At 34.6% G+C, this 22,267-nt stretch overlaps 1 protein-coding gene across 1 annotated transcript; it reads right to left on the bottom strand.

The window, feature by feature from the left end:
* Positions 1–1,465: 1,465 nt before the first annotated feature.
* Positions 1,466–21,969, bottom strand: LOC145642739 (alpha-mannosidase At3g26720-like). The gene is made up of 29 exons (XM_081693916.1): positions 21,519–21,969; positions 19,264–19,347; positions 19,052–19,140; positions 18,728–18,902; positions 14,348–14,467; positions 13,783–13,866; positions 13,557–13,628; positions 11,952–12,065; positions 11,703–11,803; positions 11,524–11,617; positions 11,258–11,425; positions 11,107–11,181; positions 9,646–9,711; positions 9,497–9,553; positions 8,489–8,705; positions 8,260–8,393; positions 7,683–7,751; positions 7,471–7,530; positions 7,283–7,354; positions 7,067–7,114; positions 6,867–6,986; positions 6,561–6,626; positions 5,820–5,932; positions 5,633–5,717; positions 3,252–3,362; positions 3,068–3,163; positions 2,942–2,989; positions 1,933–2,001; positions 1,466–1,840 (listed from the first exon to the last, which is right to left on the bottom strand). Exons 1-29 carry the CDS (start codon positions 21,726–21,728, stop codon positions 1,622–1,624), a joined length of 3,036 nt encoding a protein of 1,011 aa, XP_081550042.1. The 5' UTR covers positions 21,729–21,969; the 3' UTR covers positions 1,466–1,621.
* Between the last annotated feature and the right edge of the window lie 298 nt (positions 21,970–22,267).

The following is a 22,267-nucleotide window of genomic DNA, read 5'->3' as shown; positions in this document are numbered from 1 at the left end:
TGGGACAATGTCTTTAAAAATACTCCGAAGATTTACTCGAGTTGTTCTGAATTTTTCAATCCTTTTTAGGCCAATGTTCGAATTGGAGAGCTTATGGTCAAGATCAAAACTAGACACACCAACCATTTTTATCAACCACCAATGGAGTAGTCATAATAAGAAGACAAAAAAACAAGAATTCTTCCTGTGACCAACTATATTACACTTAAAGCACAAAATAAACAAATTCTCATATTTGATATTAATCCATTTAAACTCATAGTTTCCGAGGTCCAAGTAGAAACCTGGTAATAACGGTTCAAAAAAATGAATTTGGAGCTTTACTCCAAGCAAGCATCTAATTTGATCTGGGAGGGTTTAATTAGTCACTGAATATTCTGGCCAAAGAAAGCATCAATTTAACATGTATCTCACACAAGTTTAGAGGTGACGCATCAAGTTGTACCCATATAGCAGCCTCATTAAAACTATATCCCTTAAAGAATCACCTTGAGTCCAAGGTTTGAAGACTAGAAGAGAAACTTGGTACATGACGTCTCGGTCTCGAACATCTTCACATTGAAACTAAAAAAAAATTTATTGAAATTCTGGACTATAATATCCCAGATTTAATCCAGTGACACCCATTCTTGGACTCGTTGCTCTGAATATAGACAGTAGTCTACAAACTTGCCAAGAACTAGATGAAGATGGAAATTGGATTTTTGGGGTTCGTAAAAAGACAAATTTTGGCTTGGGTAATATTGAGATGAAGCCATATCTGTTGAAAGAGGGAAAAATCAGGGAACTTGTAATCGAAACCTAGAGGGATTGAGCACAATATAGAAATTAAAAACCACTAATTAAGATTTAGTTTGGCATCACTCATGGTTTTTTTTTTTTTTTTTTTTTTTCAAAATCATATGATCTATATCATATAATGAATAAAAAATCAGCTAATTTATTAAAATCATGGTAATTTTGAAAACTGACAACAGAATGGTGAATACACATTTTTCTTGTTTTCAATTTTTTGGTTTTTTTGTTTTAAAAAATATAGAAAACAAAAAATAAACTACAAAAATGATGTCAAACAAGCCCAAAGACCTTGTGTTGAAAACGAGCTTAGTATATAGAAACTAAAAACCACTAATTAAAGAAAATGAGTAGAGTATAGAAACCTAGGGAAAACGAGAGTATAGAAATTAAAAACTCTAATTTAAGAGCTTGTGTCGAAGAAAATTCCACTGATTTAAAAGGAAAACTAGCGATAATGAACAAGATGGTGGAAACAGAGAGCAAAGAGTGAGGACGAGCGACTCCAACTCGGGAGTGCGAAATAGCGAATAACTATACTAACTATGAAGTTATTGAAGTGTGAAAACATGTTATCTAGCATCAGACAATCACGCCTTACTCCTGCCCTACAATGTTAAAAAAATGATTGTAATTGCTGACTAAAGATATTGTCACTAACGAAAAGGTGTAAAAATAAATTCCATAGTAAATTATATACTCAAACAAGTACACAACATGTCCAAGCTCAGCCAGCACATACTCACTGGGATGGGATGGCTCAATGGCAGCATTACGGAAGTAAGAGACATGAACTAGTTCCTGGATGAATCAGCACAACGTACAGTTAAGCACCAAACATTTTGATGTATTCTAAATCTACTAAGAAGGTCCTAATTTCCATGGGTGCAAGTTCCACCACCAGCTCCACGGGATCAACAGGACCTCCCCTCGACACCTTTGTCTCTTTTCCTGACGAATTCTCTACTTTCCATGCTAACCTCTTCTTCTCCATTTCAGCCCTTTCTTGATTAGCAGATAGGCTCGTCTCTGTCACCTTAATGATCTGTCATGAGAAGCAACAAAAATTCCACATATTGATGCTTGTATGAAACAAAATATTTACAGTATTTGATGCTCTAAACTCTGATTTCTTACATTCTTGTTTGGGAAGAGTTTCTTGAGTTCTACATGTGCCATCACAGACAAGTCTTTGTCCTCTCCGTTCTTTAGATGCAAAAGATATCCAAAACGAGCAGATTTAGCCAAAAACAGATGCAGAACTGAGTGCATAAAGCAGCATATGCAAAAATGGCCGGAAAAGCAACAGAAAAGGAAGCCACAACTATAGAGGTGGAGGTTGATTAGGAAGGTACTGAAACTAAACTTCAACGGCCAAAACACTTCTACAATTAGTAACAATACATTAATCCATCCAGATAATCAGTTTTTCCCACTTATAGCCTTATAGGGGCACCACCACTACCAGTAATATCATCTTGTTAAAAAAAGCATACAAATGAACTAACATAAGTTTTCGTCTAACATTTTCTTCCCCTTTTAGTCGATTGTGAATCTATAATTTGCTAATTCTAATAATATATCGGATATGAGGTTCACAAGTGATGTTACAAGCATTCATACTAGCACTTACTGATATCAAGAGGGAGAAATAATAGCAATTCAGAGGTAGAATTTTCGAAATATAACTGCATATATGGAGATCCCCTATTAGGTATCTCCTGTGAGTTCTTTCTTTTCCATAGGGGCAGGGTCTCCGTTCTCAAGGGTTAAAAGGTGGGAAGCTTAGTTTACAGGGGGTTTGAACATGCCTGAGGGTGTCCCCAACGACAGGACTTGGGCAGACTTCATTATATTACGATCCAATATAAATCAGAGAGAATTAATAAGGCCCAGGGACCAATTATGATGAAAACCACCTCTATGTCCCAGAGTATGTGCCCTGTCTCAAAAGATGCTTCATACGTACCACCTCACTAAAAGGGGCAGTACGCTACCATTAAGATCAACAGATTGTAATCCACTATATCAAGTTATCAACATAAATTCCATAAATAATATATACTTCAAAAATAATATAAAACATATACAAATATATAGCAATTGACATTGTAATCTCCATGAGAAAAATAAGAGAAGTTGAAACCTCGTAAAGATGTGCTAACCGAAGAAGTACTTTCCCATTGTCAAGCTCCTGAATGATAAAGGAGATTAGACCAGTTCATCACTCAACTTCATAATACAACTTTTTCAATACAATCCTACCACTTACCTGAAGAGTGATTATAGCAACATTATCAGGAAGGCTGTATGAAGAAGCTAGTCCAGTAAAGGTCGGTACATGGGAGCTCATCCAGTCATCCCCATCCTATAAAAAGAAGAAATGAATACATTCACATCAACTAAGAAACGAGTTCAGGAGATTCAAGTACTTTCTACGTTAATGTTTTTTTTACCTGTTCTGCAAAAGCAAAGATTAGTGGAGAGTATATCTCCTGGCTATAACTTCGACGCCATTTTGCCCCCTCTCCGATGGGATCAATTTTAAAAAAATATTTTCCCTTAATCTGCAAAATGGGGCTAAGGAAATTAAGAATGCAGGCTGACCGAGAGTGGTGAGTAAAAGCTAAAGATAGTGCACAGAACGGTATTCTTATATAATGGTTCTCAGATGAAGATAACACTTTTTTTATTTTTTGGGTAGTTAAGAAGAACTGCCCTACTGGCCCAAACCTCTCATAGGTCAATTGGCCAAGGTTAGCATTTACACACTAAGAATAAGTGACCATGAAAGTACCCCTTGTGGGGATTGAACTGCCAACCTCAAGGTTGAAAAGTCCTTTCCTTGGAATCCTTACCACAAGGAAAACACTTGGTAAGTAATGAAGGTAGCTATATAGGTCACTTATCAAAAGCGGTAATAACATCAGTAGTGGCATCCCATCTTAGGTGAAAATCGATGGATCAAAGTGGGTTCAGGATTATTTGAATAGGGTTAAATTAGGCCAGCTTTACATAAATTACCCGGCTAATCTGTATTGACCAGTATTTATAGAGGAGAACCAACTAGCTGATTAAGGCTCGGATTAGGGTTTTTGGCCATGTTGGGAAATGCTGGGCCGCATTAGGGTTTCTCGGGATGTGCGCTATATACGATTCAGGTTTATCCCGTTTTAAGGTTTATTCCAAGGACATTTTAGTAAGTGGTATTTTACAAAGTTGGGCCCACGGAGGGGATTTGAACATTAGCCCCCGCAAATTTCGCGAGACGCTATCCACGATGTGGGAGTTTGTCCAAAAAATGATTTTCTGACCACTAAGTCATAAATAAGTGTGCACGTTACGAGGCCGTGCCCAAGTAGTGAGCGAGTGCTGCCAGCCCATGCTTGGGTGCTTAGCGAGCAACGCTTGGTGCTAGCAAGGGCACTGGGCGAATGCTGCTAGCCCCATGCGTGGGTGCTTGGCGAGCGAGGCTTGGTGCGCACTCCTGAGTGAATGCTGCCAACCCCATTTGTGGGTGCTAGGCAAGGCCTGGTGCGCGCTCAAGAGCGAACGCTGCTAGAGCGCACCAAACCTCGCTCGCCTAACACCCAAATATGGGGCTACTAGCAACTAGCAAGTGCATCAGGCCTCACTTTTGACTCGCCTAGCACCCACGCAAGCCTTACTTGAGTAACACCCACGCATGACGCCTGAGGCTGGCAGCATTGCCAGTGCACTAGCGCACAACTTGCCAAGCACCCAAGCAAGGGTTGGGAGCGCTCGCTCACTACTTGGTCACGACTTCGTAACGTACACGCTTATTCATGACTTGGTCAAAACATCATTTTTTTCGCCAAACTCCTGAATTGTGGATAACGTCTCACGAATTTGTCACGGGGCTAATGTTCGGGCCCCCACTGTGGGCCCAACTCTATAAAATACCAAATTAACAAAATGCCCTTAGAATAAACCCTATACAGGAATATTCCAGTGTGCGGCACGCATCCCGAGAAACCCTAATGCAGCCAGCAGTTCTTAACACTGCCAAAAACCCTAAACTGAGCCCCAATCAGTCAGTCAGTTAGTTCTCATCTATAAATAATGGTCAACACATATCAGTCGTCTAATTAATTTTCTCCACTCTATCTAAACCATTGAGTGACTTGACCGTCGGAGGGACTTTCTCAATAACAACCCTGAGGTAGCTGACTCTGTGTTTTGCAGGACTCAATTTGACCAGACTAGCAAGCTCCCCCACACTCAAATTTCGAAATTTTATTGCGGCAACAATATGAATAACTTATCTATCCTAACCAAATACAATTACTCAATATATGCTTTTAATTGCGTGGGAAATTAATTTTTAATGCCTTCTCATGGAAATTCCATTGAAATTGTAGCTAAAGCCTATCTTTCTAGTTAAATGACGCTTAAACATCATATAGTTAGCAGCAGTTGAAAAATGATATAGCATCAATAATAAAACAAAGGCAAGTTTAATCCTTGATCTTTTCAGCTTCCACAGGTTCAACCTTCAACCGTACACATGTTCAACAGTGCATTAGGTATATTAATATTTGAATTACTGTTGCCCTGTTCTTGGTAACAGGTTGGTTTCCTGGAACCTTTCTGATAGGGTCATATTAGTTCAGCTTATGTTGTCATTTTGGGTTGAAATTGGGGCATGTATTGGATCAGATCCGTTACACCATGTTGCTATGAAAAAGGTCATGGTGATTTATGCTTCACTAAAAGAAATCAAGATATATATTGCACATCAGTGCATGTGGTGCAGCGCACAAAAGAATTAATATGAACAAGGACACTTAAATTCCTAAGAAAGTAAGAAGCATACCATTAAGCCTTTACAATCATCGAGAGCACAAACTGTTTCATTAAGAACCTCCCCAACACCTCTAGCATCATCATGAAGAAGCCTCCTATCAAACAGGAACTTGTTAGTTGTTACAAGATGAATCAAAAATTTGCAATACTTTTAAGTCACAGGAGACCAAACTCGCTATTTGAGAATTTTGACATACCGATGTAGCATTAATTCTATCTGACCATCCATTATGCTGGACCCGCCAATTGCACGGTCAACAAGCACAGAAAGTTCTTTGTTTTCATCTTCTAAGTATATTCCAAGATTTATCTGCAAAAGAAGAATGATCATCAATATATTGTCAATGAGATAAGCAATCACATTCACTTTCTGTACGATGTCCTAATGTAGAGAGCGAACCAAAAGAAATGCATTCAGGTTGTCAGCCATATAGCATATGCTTTTGTTTAACAATAAAAACCAGCCAAAGAAAAATCTATTACTACCAGCAGCAACTGGCCACATTAAATGATTTAAGACAAAGAGTGCATACCAAGGTTTCTTGTCATCTATAAAATCATAGTAAGGGTTTTTACAAAATGTTTCCATGAGACTTACAAGCACATGAGTTAATTTAATCAAAATCATGACATTAATTTCGAAAAAGGAACTATAACAAATCAATTAAATGATCCACTTCAACAATAGGAGCATAAGTACTTCAAAATAATCCAACTTGACTGGGAACAAAAAGCCGGCCACTAGCACAAGCCAATCAGACTCTACTCCAACATTAAGTAAAGTTAAGCATATATATATATATATATATATATATATAGCCAACCCAAGAGTTAATATCACTATATAAAAAAATATTTAAAGAAGAAACATTTATAAAAATAAAAAACCTGTTGCAACAAAGACCTTGGAGTGAACAAATTCTAGGAGCATAACATACTGGGTAATAGTTTCCTGCAATTGGCTGGCTGACTTCGAGTTCCCAATCTGTCCTATGATCACGAATCTGAAATAATAATCAATTTTTCAATCAGGCAGTTTAACTTTGTTAAAAGTCATGGTCATGCAAAAATCTAATAAGTTTGAACAAAATCAAGTCATTCTCAGTATATACTTAGCTGTGAGGTGGAAAGACAAATGAAAGGTAACAGATGAATCATCATCTTTTATAACAATACTTAATTTGGACATAATATAAATACACAAATATAAATTCCTTTTGCTAAGTAATTAAGTATTAACTCACCCTCTTTATGAAATCGCGGCCATTAGAATCAGTGTAGAAAGTTCTATTTGTTTTCATGGTTGTTTTGATCTGGGTAATAATTTCTTTCCCTGCTCCATCATCAATGGGTATGGGTCCAATCTAAACAAATATATACCAAGTATGAGCTTTAGAACCAATTGTAACTTGTTTTATATGAAGATATAATACCAGAAACTAACCGTGAACTCTATTTCAGCATGTTCTTTTTCCTTGTATACTCTAGTTACCTGCACAAGGAAACCGCAATTTCTCATGGCATACATTACCACTTTCTTTTTTTCTCTGCTCTATAATAAAAGCACAGGTGTAAAAACTGTGGGAGACAATTCTTCTAAACTACTGGATATAAGTACAATAGTTTTCTATGCTCTTTAATCTTTTCTCATGGATAATACCTGATGTATCCATGAAGTAGGTTGTTGATGAACCTCATCAAGTAGTGGGCCTTTCATTACAGTCAATGAATCCTGGAACAAGTGGGAAGTACTTTGTGATCTCTAGCTACATAGGAGCTTTAAAATTATTGAAATTGCACTTTGCAGCAACAGTAGATAAGCATTATGTACAAAAAACAAATTAATACCTCTCCCTCACTTTTAATGGAGAAAGTGCCATTTGGGCGAAAAACATAAGCACCAGATGCCTAAAACAACAATAAAAGAAAAGAAAAAAAGTTAGTGACCAAACTATGAAAGCTCTTCACACACTCCGCTCAATTATAACCAAAGTGAAAAAAGATTTTAAATAAATAAAAACATGAAACGGAGAAATAAAACAACTTATACTTATGGTTACCTGAGTATCTTCATTAGTTCCACTGAATCCAGTGTAATAACTATAGGACTGTTCGACAACTGCACTAACCTTCATCAACGATGGCAAAGTAAAAAATTAATAAAAGTTGGTGCATGTGTACTTTATGCTTTTCTTTAGATAACTAGCTAAGCCTGTTTAGTCAAAAGCAGTATGATAGCAGAATTTTTCAATGTGAACCTTTTCGACCATGTTAAACCAACTATGTGCAGACATGATTTGAAACTTATCAATCATAATACTACAGTAATATTCACATCATTATAGGCGTTCTGTACATTCGCTAATAATTTCTATATGTGAAAAATGTCACAATATGCCAATACGGGTACATATCCGAGTGTACTCCATGTCCCAAAACTATAGATATGTTCTAAATTTTGAAAGGGGCAAGTACATATCTGAGAGTCTGACTTCAATACAATTATAAGAAAACCAAACAAGATAATAGTGACTAACAGCAGAACTCTTTGCCTGTGGGCACACAAACAAAGATATTAAACAGGCAAACCAAAATAAACACCAGATAGAGAAATCATTAGAACAAAACACAGCTTACTGAGTTTCTGCTATTAGTATACTGAGAAAGTTTCCCTCCAGCATAGAGCAACCTCAAATTTCCTTGTCCAACTTCAACAGTGTTATTTATATTTCCTTGAACAGAGAATGCTGATGACATTATTGACCTTGCACCTATGTTAAGATTTCAGAGCAAAAAAGATAGTATTTGCCTCAGCAACACATCAAATAACTGTCCTGAAGACATGCTATTAAAGAAACTGGCTAACCTTCATGTGCACTGGACACAATATAGGTGCTGAAACCAAGGGGAGGCACAGATACTGCAAAAGCAAGCCAGTGGTTGACGGCATTTTGTAAGGGTTTACCAAGATATGTTTTCACATTATCATTTCTAAGACTGAGTGAGGCATTAGTCAAAGGTATTAGCTGAGATTCTACTTCTTTTCCTTCAATATCCCGAACTATGACCTTGTCAATAGTTACCTACAAAAGAGCATATTTGTAGTCAATTTAAGTGCAATGAAAATCTAAACCACAGAAAAGAATATAAAGCCTTTTAATTTTAGATAATAGCCCACATTTAATTCACAGTTAGCTCCCGTTCACTTCACCTTAAAAAGATAATATTAAGTATAAAAAATTTCAGTTCAGTAAAAATAAGTTCAATTAAGTAAAATTCAGCTATCTTAAAGAAGAATTATAATAGACAATCAGTTATAAAAATTTTAGCTCAGCAAAAATAATTTCAGTTCAATAAAATTAATTTAAATTCAGTAAAAATAATTTAAGTTCAGCAAATATAATTTTGTTTCAGTACAAATAATTTCAGTTCAGCAAAAATACGGTGAAGTGAATAGGGCCTTACTTTCAAGAAATTGTGTTAAAATTCCAAACTTAGCCTACACTTTTCAAGCTTTTACCTCTCTACCACAGTAGCCCACCAATGTAATCTCTCTTTGGAAGTTTTAGGTATCTTTACAAGTAATATGGGAGTTATAGATAAGTACAAGGTTAAAGTTACTAAATTTAGGAAGTGACCTATTTATATTGAGATGAACTAATAAGACATGTGGCCTATATTTCAGGAGTGGAGGTATAGAGAGAATACAGCTAATCATATAGGGATTTGAATGTTTTGATGACAGAATATGTGCACTGCAATTACCAAATAGTTTAAAGGAAATAAGAATCAAAGATAGACATGAAAGTTCAGTTTGTATGCATGCATTCAGGGTAGAAGAAGAGGCAAGTCGGTGAAGAAACGAAATACTAACCGGAATTCGTATCGCTTCCTCTCTGTTCCATCCAAGAGAGTTGTACACAACAACTACCTGGACAGAGAACAGAAAACATATTATTTAAACCCAACATATTTCTCAACGATAAAAATGTGTTCAACAAACAGAAAGATATGAGTATTTACCAAACTTTTTTCATTGGACAAGAGAGTTTCGGATGGTGGGCAATAGCTTATGTTAAGAAGAGGACACTGTAGACATACCACAAATACATAATTAGAACAAATTTACTTGTTGCTATCAGGCAGGATCAGCATACGTGGGATACAGTTAGCTTCAGTAATGCATGCAGCTTTTGGTAAGTATTTCATAGCAGTATAGCCTTTTTTTTTTTTTAAAAAATATTCCAGTACTCTATCATGTTTAATAGCAGTACACCAAAACATTAAAATTAATTTAAGCCATAAAAGCCCTGTAACAGTAATTTTTAGAAGTCAGCAATCTTAATACACTGTAAGCCTGTTGTAGTTCAAGGTATAAATTCTAGAATATCCTATATAAACCTATGTTACTAGGACTCGGGCACCCATGTCCGGCACGGATATGTGTCCAAGTGTCTGACCCGGCTTTTTTGTGAAAATTTTCCATGATTTTGAACCAATATGAAGTGTCCAAGTGTCCCACCCATGTCCGAGTATCGAGAGTCCGAGTAACATAATTATTATAAACATCATCCCTCCCCCCATTTCCACAGCCTACTCAACTTATTTATGAGAACTGATCTAAAATTTAGAACAAGTGAGTAAAAATTTAGAACATATGAGTTACAATTTAAAACATGTGACTCAAATTAAAATTTACAACGTATGAGTAATAATTTAGAACATCTGCGTCAGTAATAATTTAAAACATCTGCGTAAGTAATAATTTAGAATATCTGATTTAAGAATTAGAACAAGTAATTAAAAATTTATAAAATCTGCTTTATGAAATTTAGAACATATGAGTGAAATTTAGAGCATCTGATTTAAGATTATGAACATGTGAATAAAAATTCAGAACTGATATAAAATACAGAAAATGTGAGTAAGAAAATTTAGAACATAAGAGTAAAAATTAGAACATACACTTTAAATTCTGGATTAGATAATTAAAAATCTTATAACACACGTTTTAAAATTTAGAACATATAAGTTAAAATTTTGGAACAAGTTATTTAAAATTTATAACATCAAACTTAACTAATCTATGGTTTAGAACAAGTGACTAAATTAGAACATTTGATTTAATTTAGAACACCTGTGGAAAAGTTTGGAACATCAAATTTAAAATTTAGAACATACGAGTAAAAATTTAGAACATAAAGAATGTTCTCGCATAAGAAAAATTCTCACATATAGGAGTTTTCACGAGAGTCTTCCCCTATATATATATATATATATATGCATCTTATGTACCGAGGGAAAAGAATTAAAGTAAAAGTTATCATAGGTAGCTTGATGGTGTAATGAAGTTTCTTTTGTTTAATGGCTCAAAGCATGACTTAGAAGCCTTTATTACAACATGAAATTCTGAATAATAAAAGAAACAGAGACACTGACTGGTTTGAGGCATAAAAGCATATGGATAGCGCGTTACACTGTTACCTGTTGAAAGCTCGTTTCAGTTTTTCTATTCTTATTGATCATAGAATTAAGTGAAGCCGAAACCAGTTTCTCAGCCTGCAGATGATAATAATTTGAATAATTAGAAGACTAACTATAAGAAAAAATGAGAAACCATGAAAAACAACCGCACCTCTACATAGCCCATATGCAACCGCTTCGTATAATCGGCAGCTACATGCTGTCTTTGTGTACCAGTAACTGCATCATGATGTTGAGCAATTGCCAAAGCATTAGCCAATATTTCTGTTTTGGAGAGTGAACCGTTCCTTCCATTAAGAAATTCCAACTGTCTCGCTGCCTGATAGCAAACAAAAAAATTGGGGCAATACATCAAACATCATGCAAGTAAGGCCCTCAGCCCCTCAAAAGATGAAAGAGGCACTATGTGTGTCTTACCAAGTAGTAACCACTCATCGCTCTGACATATCCTTTAAATGCCGGCCTACTTGTGAAGTAGCCTGTCCAGTATGCATTAACACGATCTGCATAGCTGAACAATCACATCATGTTGTTTTAGTACACTACATGGATGAGATTGATTCAGCCAACTACCACCCAGAAACTAAAAAACTCACGGGAAAAAATCATCAGTTTTGACAGGCCATGACTCATTCATTTCATATTTTGCATTTGTGTAAATTGATGGCGTTGAGTATAATGCATTGACACGCCCATCCTACATTCAATTTTTAAAAATTATACCAAAGTGAATGCAACATTTGGAGCAGATATAAGCGAAAGATGAATAAAATGCTCGATGCAAATCCACTGAGCTAACACTGGCACTTGTCTTTATAGGGAGAATACAAATATGAAGTATATACCAAATTAACATAATGGATAAATTTGTCCATCTGTCTAAACCAGGAATTGGCATACTGATATCGAAAATCTTCACCCATGGTCCACATGATATGTTCTGTCCTAGTCACATTAGCCTGTAGGAAATAGGAAAATAATAGTAAGTTATCTCCTTGATTGCTTAACATTATACAAATGCACGATACAATACAATACTGAAGAAAATACAACTTTGCGTGTTAGTATTTGATCAGGCCCCAATAACGATGGTTAGAGAATAATTGCTATCAGAATATGAGAATTAACAAGATGGCTGGCTTGTAATTAAAATCTTTTAGAATTATAAGAGACTACAATTCAAATTACCTTCTTAAGTCTTTACTATAAGTAAGAAATGCCAAAGGATTAAGGACTTCTATCACTTAAGTTAAAAGTCTTAAAACAATTGTTGTAGAGGTCACTACATTCTCCTAACAATAGAAGGGCTATAAACCCCCATCCCAGCCCAAACAAGAAAAAAATATCACTCACATTTTTTTATGATGAAAGAAAGGCAATTAAATTTACAATGGATGGAGATAAAAAAATAAATGAATAAATAAAAAAAACTCTTTTTAACTAGTCAAATAACCTTCGGATGAAGAACAATAAAGAAAAATTAAAGGGTGTAAGAGCCACAATTGATGAAGACTTCATGAAAAAGTACATTTGCCCAACAAATTATGCAAATTCAATTAGTCTAGCAATTTTTTCTCCTCCTTTGTTATGCTAAGCATCAGATTCTTTTCTTTCAAATGAAGATATAGTTTAATAAAATGTTAAGCAGCGGATATGGTTTAAGGACCAGCAGCTCTTTATCAAAACTAAAAACAGCTAATAAAACAAATGTGATACAAAATTGTCCAAACACCCCCCACCATTATGAACCTTAAGCAAAGCCAAGAACATTACTTAATCCCATCAAACAATCAGAAGCTACAGTTTTCTAATACATTTTCCTTTGCAGCACTAAAAGACACTTCATTTTAATAAGGACTCTTTCAATTTTGAAGAAATACAGAGCACCAAGCCAGTACATTACCCATGAACACAGAATCTAAGTCTTGTTAACATTTTTGGTTGAGATCTCTAAAAAACTAAAGACTCAAGATCTCTTGAAAATCAAAGGCGTGTTGATCCTTCACGCAGAGGAGACCGCCCCCACCCCCCCCCCCCCCCCCCCAAAAAAAAAAAAAAAAAAAAAAAAAAAAAAAAAACTCAGAATTACCCCTCCAAACCCTTCATCCCAACAAAGTCAGATACAAATCATCTTAAGTCCTAACTACCCTTATTGCTGTCACATCACCAATTTTAAGTTAGTTATTGATATTATTGAAGAATGAGGATGGTGTTAAACAAAAGAATCCTATTGCCATTTGACCAGCTAAATATCAGGCAGAAACAATTGGTCCCTTATGCTTTGGAAGGCTATATACAACTTTATTGACAAGACCTGCCTTAAATTCATCATCAAAGTTACTTATAAAGAGAAGGTACAATGACGAACTGGACGGACTCAGTAAAAAGAAAGCTTTGCAATAGAATGAAATATTCATAAGACCACTTTGACACCTTTTATAGACACTTACCTGTGATAAGGCTGCAGCAACAAAGTCATTGACTCGCTCTTGGACATTATAGTCAAATAATAGTGGATCATCCTTCAACCAAAAAAAAAAACTTGTATGAAGAAAACTTTGAGTGCAGCTAAGTAACCTTTGAAGAGTTTGAGCTACAGTCAAGAAAGTCGATAAGAAAGAAAATTCCAAAAAAAAAAAAAATAATAAACGATCAAGTTACTGAAAATTTACATACCTGAATAGGAGTGGACGCATCATTTACTTCAAATTGAAATCCATCAGGGGGGTTATAATGTCTAGGAAATATACCAGTGAAGATCTGCAAGTGAGTTGGCAAGGTTCACACCATTCAAGAAAGGAAAAGACCCACGCAAAAGGAGATAACAAAAATATTGTGGAAGGAAAAATCAACATTCGCAATTCATAGTTTACAAGTAAAGATGAAGGTCATGAAACATCAGTATACCTTTTTTTTTTCAAGAATCAAAGTTTCTACATAATGTTACTGGCCTCAGTTTGAAGTTATGAACTAAAAAAATTTGATAATCCATATGTGAAAATATTGACCCATATATGAACTTAGCTTAAGTTATTAGCTTTATCTGTACTTGATTTTATTTAAACTCTATTCAACGTGGAAAGAAAAAGGTCTTATACACGAACCTTTATATAATAAAGTTGACAGCTAAAGAGAGTTAATTCAAAGAATTTTGGTTTCCCAAAGCTTGATCATAGTTTTTCAATATATTGAAAATGAAATATTACAAGGATAACGAACAAGCCCTTAGTTGCTCATATACCTGTGAGGTAGAACCAAGTGTCCTAGAACCACGCCATACTACCTCAAGAGCCTTCTCATCTTTTCTTTTTGCTCTATCTTGGTAATCAATGCGAGCAAAGTAGAGTGAATCAAATCCTACCTGCAAATATAGAAATCATAAAAACAAATCCTTTTACCAACAAAAAATGGGGAAAAAAAAAGGGCAGCTAAACTTAATGAGTGCACAAATGCAAAAGAAGATACTTGAAATGACACTAGAGAGGCGGATCCATCAAGGGTCCTTGGTGCCACATGCCATGCAGTAAAAAAAAAAACTATAAAAAAAAAAAATTTTAAATTTAAAAAACAAAAAAAAAAAAAAAAAAAAAAAAAAAAAAAAAAAAAAAAAAAAAAAACCAGCTTGAAACATAGTTGTATTATAAACATTAAATTCGTCAGCTATGCACAACCGTAACAGATTTTTCTACAGTGTTTGAGCTTTAAGGTTGGAAATCCAAATGCCTCAGCATCATTTTTTGTCAGGAGCTCAAATCCAACATCCTCTTTAGCTCTACTTCTTTCTTTTAGAGAGCAGTAAACTCCTTTTTTTTTTTTTTTTTTTTAGTGGAAGAGTGGGACCATGGAGGGGTTAAACAAGGGAGAGGGAGACCGAAAATGACTTGGTTGGAAGAAGTTAGAAAGGAAATGAAGTATATGGATTTACATGAGGATGGGGCATTGGATCGTAAGGGATGGAGGAGAAAGATTTTTGTCGATAACTACACGGAATAATCACTTTTCGTTCATGTAGCCAACCCACTTACGGGATTAATGGTTAATGTCCCGATTGATTGGTTGATTAATATTATCTACACTCAATTGTAATCTCAAACAATACACTTTTAACAATCAATAAATTATAATATCATTAACGTAGTTTTATAATATGTGTCAACTAATATAAAATTGGAAAAAAAAATTAAGAAAAATGACCTATCAACGATCTTCTAAAAATAAAAGAGAAGGTTTTGCGTGAGACCGGTCTCACGTGAGTCCAGTCTACACGGCAACAAATATACAACAACAATAACAACACAACGCAACAACCTGCACGGCTGCACCACCATTGTTGGCTTGTTGTTATCACCCACCACCGTCACAAACGACAACCAAACATAGCCAGCACAGCAAACCTAGCCACAGAGCCACTGCACGATTCCTCCTCTCTCGCTTCCATGCCTCCGACGCATCGTCGCCGTCCCACCACCACCAAAATCAATGAAACCTTCCAAATCTACCGCCGACAGCCAAAACTAACCACGGCAAGCCCGCAAATCAATTTGAAAGATGATGATGATGGAGGAGAGAGAAAGGCATATGGGGGGTTTCAGAAGTGATGCTGCAACGAACTAGGGTTGCTACTGTCATTGATTATTTGAGATAGGAATTGAGGAGTTGTGATTGCCGTTCGATTTGATTTTCACCATGGACGATGGTGATGATGATCGATGTGTTTGGATAAAATGTGAAGCAGAACAATATTTTTACCAGTCAGGTAATGTTTAGGAATTGTATTTTTTATATCAGGTATAAGAATATTTTAGTCAGGTATTAGAGATTTTTTGTCAGGAATTACAAAATTTTAGTCAGGATAAAAATTTGTCTATTCCTGATAAAAATAGTCTTATTCCTGATAAAAATAGTCCAATTCCTGACTATAATATACTAATTCCTGACTATAATATTTTTATGTTTTTGACCTAATAAAAATTAGTATATTCCTGATGAAAAATACTCTATTCTTGATGAAAACTACTCAATTCCTGATGAAACGTACTCTATTCCCGACTATAATTTAATAATTCCTGATAAATTTGATAATTAATTATTCTATTCCCGATGAAAAGTACTCTATTCATGATGAAAAGTGTTTTATTCCTGATGAAAAGTACTCTATTCCTGATAAAAATACTCTATTCCCAACTATAATATATCAATTCCTGACTATAATATCTCTACTCTGATAATTAACCGGACTCATGTGAGTCCGTTCTACACAATACTTTTCCAAAATAAAATGACCTTTTGATTATTTCAAAATAAAACGATATTTGACATACATCTGCTCAAAATAGAACAAAAAAACCAATAACCTGTTATAAAGGTTAAAATCGGACACGTGCCTCTTTGTGATTTGGCAGAATTTTTATTTTTATTTACATTTTTCTTTTTTATAAAAATTGATTTTTAATTAAAAAAATAAACAAAATTTAAAAAAGAAAATAAATAAATAAATAAAAATTATAAAAAAAAAAAAAAAAAAAAAAAAAAAACACCTTCACTCTCTCCTCCTCTCCCCTTCCGCATCCTCCTCCTTGTGAGTTGTGAGCCACTTGAACGGCCTCCCGACCACCACCTCAACACAATAATTCACCTCCCCTCCCTTCCGAAACCACCTACAGCCCCTCAACCACCCCACTCCCCTTGAAACAACCCCAAAACCACCACAAACACACCTGCGATCCCCGGAAACAACCCCTTTACCAACCCACTCTCCTTGAAACAACCCCGAAACCATCCCCAAACCCACCAGCAGCCCACGATACCACCCCAAACCCACCAGCAGCCCCCGACACCACCCCCAAATCCACCAACAGCCCCCTATACCACCACTTAACCACCCCACTCCCCTTGAAACCACCCCAAAACCCTCCTCAGCTAGCAAAACCACCCGATAAACCAACCTGCCAACTCCCCACCTCTAACCCACTGGCAACCCAATCAAAAACCCCACCTCAACCGACCCACAAAATCCTGTGTCGCTGAACTCCACCCAGGGGGTGGAGTTCAAGGTGGAGTTCGTTGCAAAGGACAAGGGTGGGAAGGTGGGCATTCACGGGTGGGCTGCTAGTTGGGTCGACGTTTGCGGGTAGGGTTGTGGGTGAATGGGGGTGGTGTTGATGGCTGAGAGGGTAGTGGTCGGTGAAGGGATGGGGTGATGGATAAGTGAAAGTGGCTTTTTTCCCAAAAAAAAAAAAAAAAAAAATATATATATATATATATATATTAAAATCATTTTTGTAAAAAAAAAATTAAAAAACTACCAATACATAGCGGCACATGTCACAATAACTTGTTCGACAGGTTACCAACCGATTACGTTCTATTTTGAGCAAATGTATTTCAAAGGTCGTTTTATTTTGGAATGATCAAAAGGTTGTTTTATTTTTTGAAGACCACTAAAAAATCATTTTATTCTTGACCAATTTTCCTATAAAATTAAGATTTGTGGGTGTCAAATTTAAATATTTATATTATTAAATGAATTGATTGGTTGATACAAGTATATGTTTTCAGCTTATTGTATAATACTTTTGTTTGTCTTTTGGTTGGTTTAATGCCCCTCCAAACTTGCAATCCTAGATCCACCTCTAATGTCTTAGTCATTCTATTCATACACTGCTCCTAGATATACTTGGTGAATATCTCACCCAAAAGGACCTTGTAAGTACTTCCACGTTAACTTAATAAGAACTTTTGAAGTAGAGAGAAACCACACATCACAAGCTGCCCCAAAGTAACATATAAGGCTTAAAACAGCCAAGACTCTGTCACTGAAAATAGACAAGCAATTAAACTACAAAAATTCAATGAAAGAAAACCCTTGAAAAATAAACCATATGCATTCTTGAGCTGGGTAAAGATGTTAAGGTCAATTAGATAGAATTAAAAATTGTGAAGCAATATTGCAATAGGAGATAAATTGTTTGTAGCTTGTATAGAATTCAAAATACAAGAATAATTTAAATGTTTAAGGTATGTATAGGTGAGGCATCTAGAGATACATGAGAAGATCACTTGAGATGATAGCAAGGTAGACTTATGATTATATAAGAAGTAATGGTCAGGTAAGACTCATTTGTCAATGCACACCAAGAATATTGCCTATAATAAAACAATGGTGGTCTATGATGATCTAGCGAGCCTCCGGGTATTTAGAAACCTTTGCTACACACACCTCCCTTCACTTTACTTGACCTTAGTGTTGTCGTTTTAGAAGTCTCTATAACTCATTACTACTTCCTAGATTCAATCGTTTCTTCCCATTATGGCTTTAAGAGGTTACTGACTTTCACTTTTTGACTTTTCTCCCTACCTCTTCCTTCACGATACAATGCCATTTAGATCTTCTTTGATAAACATTTTTTGTCAATCTTGACTAATGAGAATTTATGATGAGCAAATTTTAACCTTGTTAGGCCTAATCAAAGTCATGAATGCTGGATGAATGCTGCTCTGATTGTTGACATTAGTAATGTTTTCTTGTGGAATATGCAGTTTACAACAGAGCATAGAATGCAGCAGGAGAATACAAGCAAGTTATAAACAAACAAAATGTAGAGAAAAAATATATAAATACCTCAGCACCTAGTAAGTAAGCCTGAACAGCTGAATGTCCAAACGGATCAATCTGCCAGCCAACTCGTGGTATCTGACCAAATTCATTCTTAATAAACTGATGGCCCAAAGTTGTCTGATCAATGAGGTCAATGTAATGAGTAGTTGCCTCATCATGCATGCACATTCCCCCGTTTCTATATCAACCCAAAATTACTATGAGAAAACAACTCAAAATCGGCAAACAACCAAAAACAGTAGTCTGAGTAGAAAACTGCTCCAAAATGAAATTGTGAAATTTATAGAACTTCATAAAAAAATGAAACATTCAGTTGAAGAATAGTACATAAACTCTAGTTGACCTGAATTGACCAACTCCTTCACCTTCACCTTAAGCTTTGGACTCTGTTGTCTCCACCATCGTTGAAAGAATGCCTAAACAATGCCCCGGCCCCCAAACACAGAATAAAAACTTGAAATTATGATCTCACATCATCAAATTAAAGTGGTATTGGATCAAATTATAGGAAAGAAAAAGAAGTTCTTGGATTCTTATACCATTTCAACATAAATGAACTTGCGATTCTTATCTTCCAATAGAGATGAAACCACTGAATCCAGCACATTTTGCACACAGGCTCCCTAATCCAATCAAATCCACGTAAAATTCACCTCATCATACCAAAATATATGTCCAGCACGTATCTACGTTCTACGTTATCACTGTACTCTTATTTTCTAAAAGTTTTTATCCCTGTTTTGACAAAGCACATTTGCCATTACACATTGATCATCAATATCTCTATTTATAAAACTTTCATATTCTTAAAGCATTCATTTTGAGACGAACCAAACAAGATCCTTCTTGACTATATTTTATTTTATATAATTGTGAATAGTGTCAAGTTTAAAATTGGAACAACAGAAAACAGAGGGAGTTATCACTTTTCGAGTATTAGTTTATTTTTATAACTCAAATGTGTGTCATGGACTGATGGACTAGTGTACCACTCCACATGACTGTACCAACTAAGTTATTTGACTTATAGTATTCACATAAATCATCTATTTCATGATGTATTGCTTAATAATACACAAATCAAACATATCTCAATAAGTAAAAAGTATCCAAAGCTTATATTTTGAGCATGCACATTAAGACAAATCCAACATATTATGTATTTTTTTGGAATAGATTATCATAAATATAGTTAAAGATGAAAGTAGAGTTTGTGCAACATTTTAGTGTGAAATAATGTAGTTGTGTTTTATAGCTCTTTACTCTCATGATCCCAACTCGTACTTTGTAATTATTTTGCTCCCATACTTTATAATAAAATATTAATTAATTGTTTTATGCATATAATTTTTAATTCTCCAACAAACCTAACATATAAATTCAATATAAGTTCAAATGTTCAATGCATATATTTGTAAAGCTTTAGTTTTTTGAAGTTTGCCAATGCTGCAGTGCATATTTTTAGTATAATTTATTATCAATATGTAAAAAAATTAAAATATAATGTTCGGAAAGTATAAATAGAGATGAATCTAACATGATACTATTTTCTTTTTACTATTTTTTGTCAAAATCAGAGACAAAGGCGGACCTAGGAAGGCACAAGGGAAAAAAAAATTGATCAAAGAGACCTGTTATCATAAATAGGCAATCTCTTTAGTTTAGCCATAGCAAATTCACTTCACTAGTGTACTCCATACAAAAGCCCGTTATTTTTGTTTCATACTAAAAGAGACATGTTGTGTACACAACCGGTCTCTTAAGGTCTCTTGATTTTTTTGCTTCTTTAACTAGAAATGACCGCAGGTCTCTTAGAGTATTTTTTTTTTCCTGTTTTCCTTTTGCTTCTACTTTATATGTGCATAATTATATTAATCATGTATTCAACTTTTAATGATATAAATCATAAAAAAAAAAATTTGAAACCTTGAATGAACTTATTATTTTTTAAAACTCCTTTATCTAATAAAATTCTCACCATTCTACTACACGTACTTAATTTCAATACATATATTTGTAAGTAATTTATATACCGATTTAGTTTTATATATATGAGTAACCCAATAAAGAAAATTTATAATATAAGTACAAATTAGCATATACAAAGTATTAATTTTTAATTTGTGAATGATAGATACGTATTACATAGAAAGGTAATATTTTGAACATATAAAGTACTTTAAAAGTTGATCATTGTATTATATTGATAAATACTCGTATAATATAAATAATTTCATATTTGTAAAATAAAAATTTATATAACAAATTAAATGTTTAAAATATAAAGAACGTATATAATACCTCATTCTAACCATTTTTTTATTATTATTCAATGAATCAACGCTACCCCTAATTAGAAATCCTTGATCCTGATAAGAGATGGTATAGTGTGTGAGTAGTGTAGATTCTGAAGTGTTTCAACTTTCATCTAAAAACTCTGGAGCAACTAGTTGATTTAAACCATATTCTACACCAACATCAAGTGACAAAAGAACCCAAATTGATAGGTCTAAGTAACAAAATTCCATATGTAATTCATTTATACCAAAATTAAGAACAAGATAATCATTCAAATACATATATATCAATGGGTATAATATTAATGAATAAAAACCATATTCTACACCAACATCAAGTGACAAAAGAACCCAAATTGATAGGTCTAACTAACAAAATTCCATATGTAATTCATTTATACCAAAACTAAGGACAAGATAATCATTCAAATACATATATATCAATGGGTATAATATTAATGTATAAAAAGAAAAGAGTGAAAAGAAAGAGAAAGAACCCTGATAGAATTGTTGGCACCAACATAGTACTGATCAACAGTCTTCAACCAACCAACATCATCATGAGTATGAGGAACCAAATGAACATTAATTTTACCCGCAACTATTTTTCCTGAGTTATTATATGCTATATATTCTGATTTTACACCCAACAAAAACAGCAGGAAAGTACCCATTAAAATGGTGCTTAGACTAGTGGAAATCGCCATTGGTAAAACTCAAAAAAGTAGAAAATTTGTGGTGGGTTTTGTGAAGAAAGAAACCCGGAATTGGGTGAATTTAAGAGGAGAAAAGAGAATTAAATGAGGAAATTATAGTGGAGTGACATGATTTTGTTTGAGCAAAGAACTATGATTGTGTGATTGTTTTAATATTCAAACTGTCTTTTTTTTGTCACGGTTTCTGGTCACTTCATCGGCAAGCTATGTGGCGTTTTCTGCTTAATTGAGTGGAAAATGACCCAGGATGAAGTGACGATAGCTTTGTCCATAGTCCATTACTATGCTCTAAAAATATAAGTTTATTTTCGTGATACAGTAAAAATAATGATTTATCTAGTACTAATATTATATGAGAAAATCCAAGTTAACCATATCACACGTGGGGTGTGTTTGGTAAAAAGCTTTTTAAAGAGCTTTTAGCTTATTTTGTCCAATTAGATGTTTGACCAATTAAAAAAGCTAATTTGGGTGTTTGGTATATAGCTTATTAAAAGAGTTTTTTGGGCTTAAAAAGCTCTTTTAGAAAA

The sequence above is a fragment of the Chenopodium album genome, chromosome 1 (genome assembly GCF_948465745.1).
Source record: "Chenopodium album chromosome 1, dcCheAlbu1.1, whole genome shotgun sequence".
NCBI lineage: Eukaryota > Viridiplantae > Streptophyta > Magnoliopsida > Caryophyllales > Amaranthaceae > Chenopodium > Chenopodium album.
The sequence above is the reverse complement of the archived record's forward strand: the minus strand, read 5'-3'. Positions and strand labels throughout refer to the sequence as shown.

Coding starts and splice junctions, on each gene's coding strand:
- LOC145642739 (XM_081693916.1), bottom strand. CDS start 21,728: ATGGCGATTTCCACTAGTCTAAGCACCATTTTAATGGGTACTTTCCTG. Junction 8,394..8,488: donor TGTGTCCAGTGCACATGAAG/GTTAGCCAGTTT, acceptor ATCTTAACATAG/GTGCAAGGTCAATAATGTCA. Junction 3,164..3,251: donor TCTTTGCTTTTGCAGAACAG/GTAAAAAAAACA, acceptor TTCTTTTTATAG/GATGGGGATGACTGGATGAG.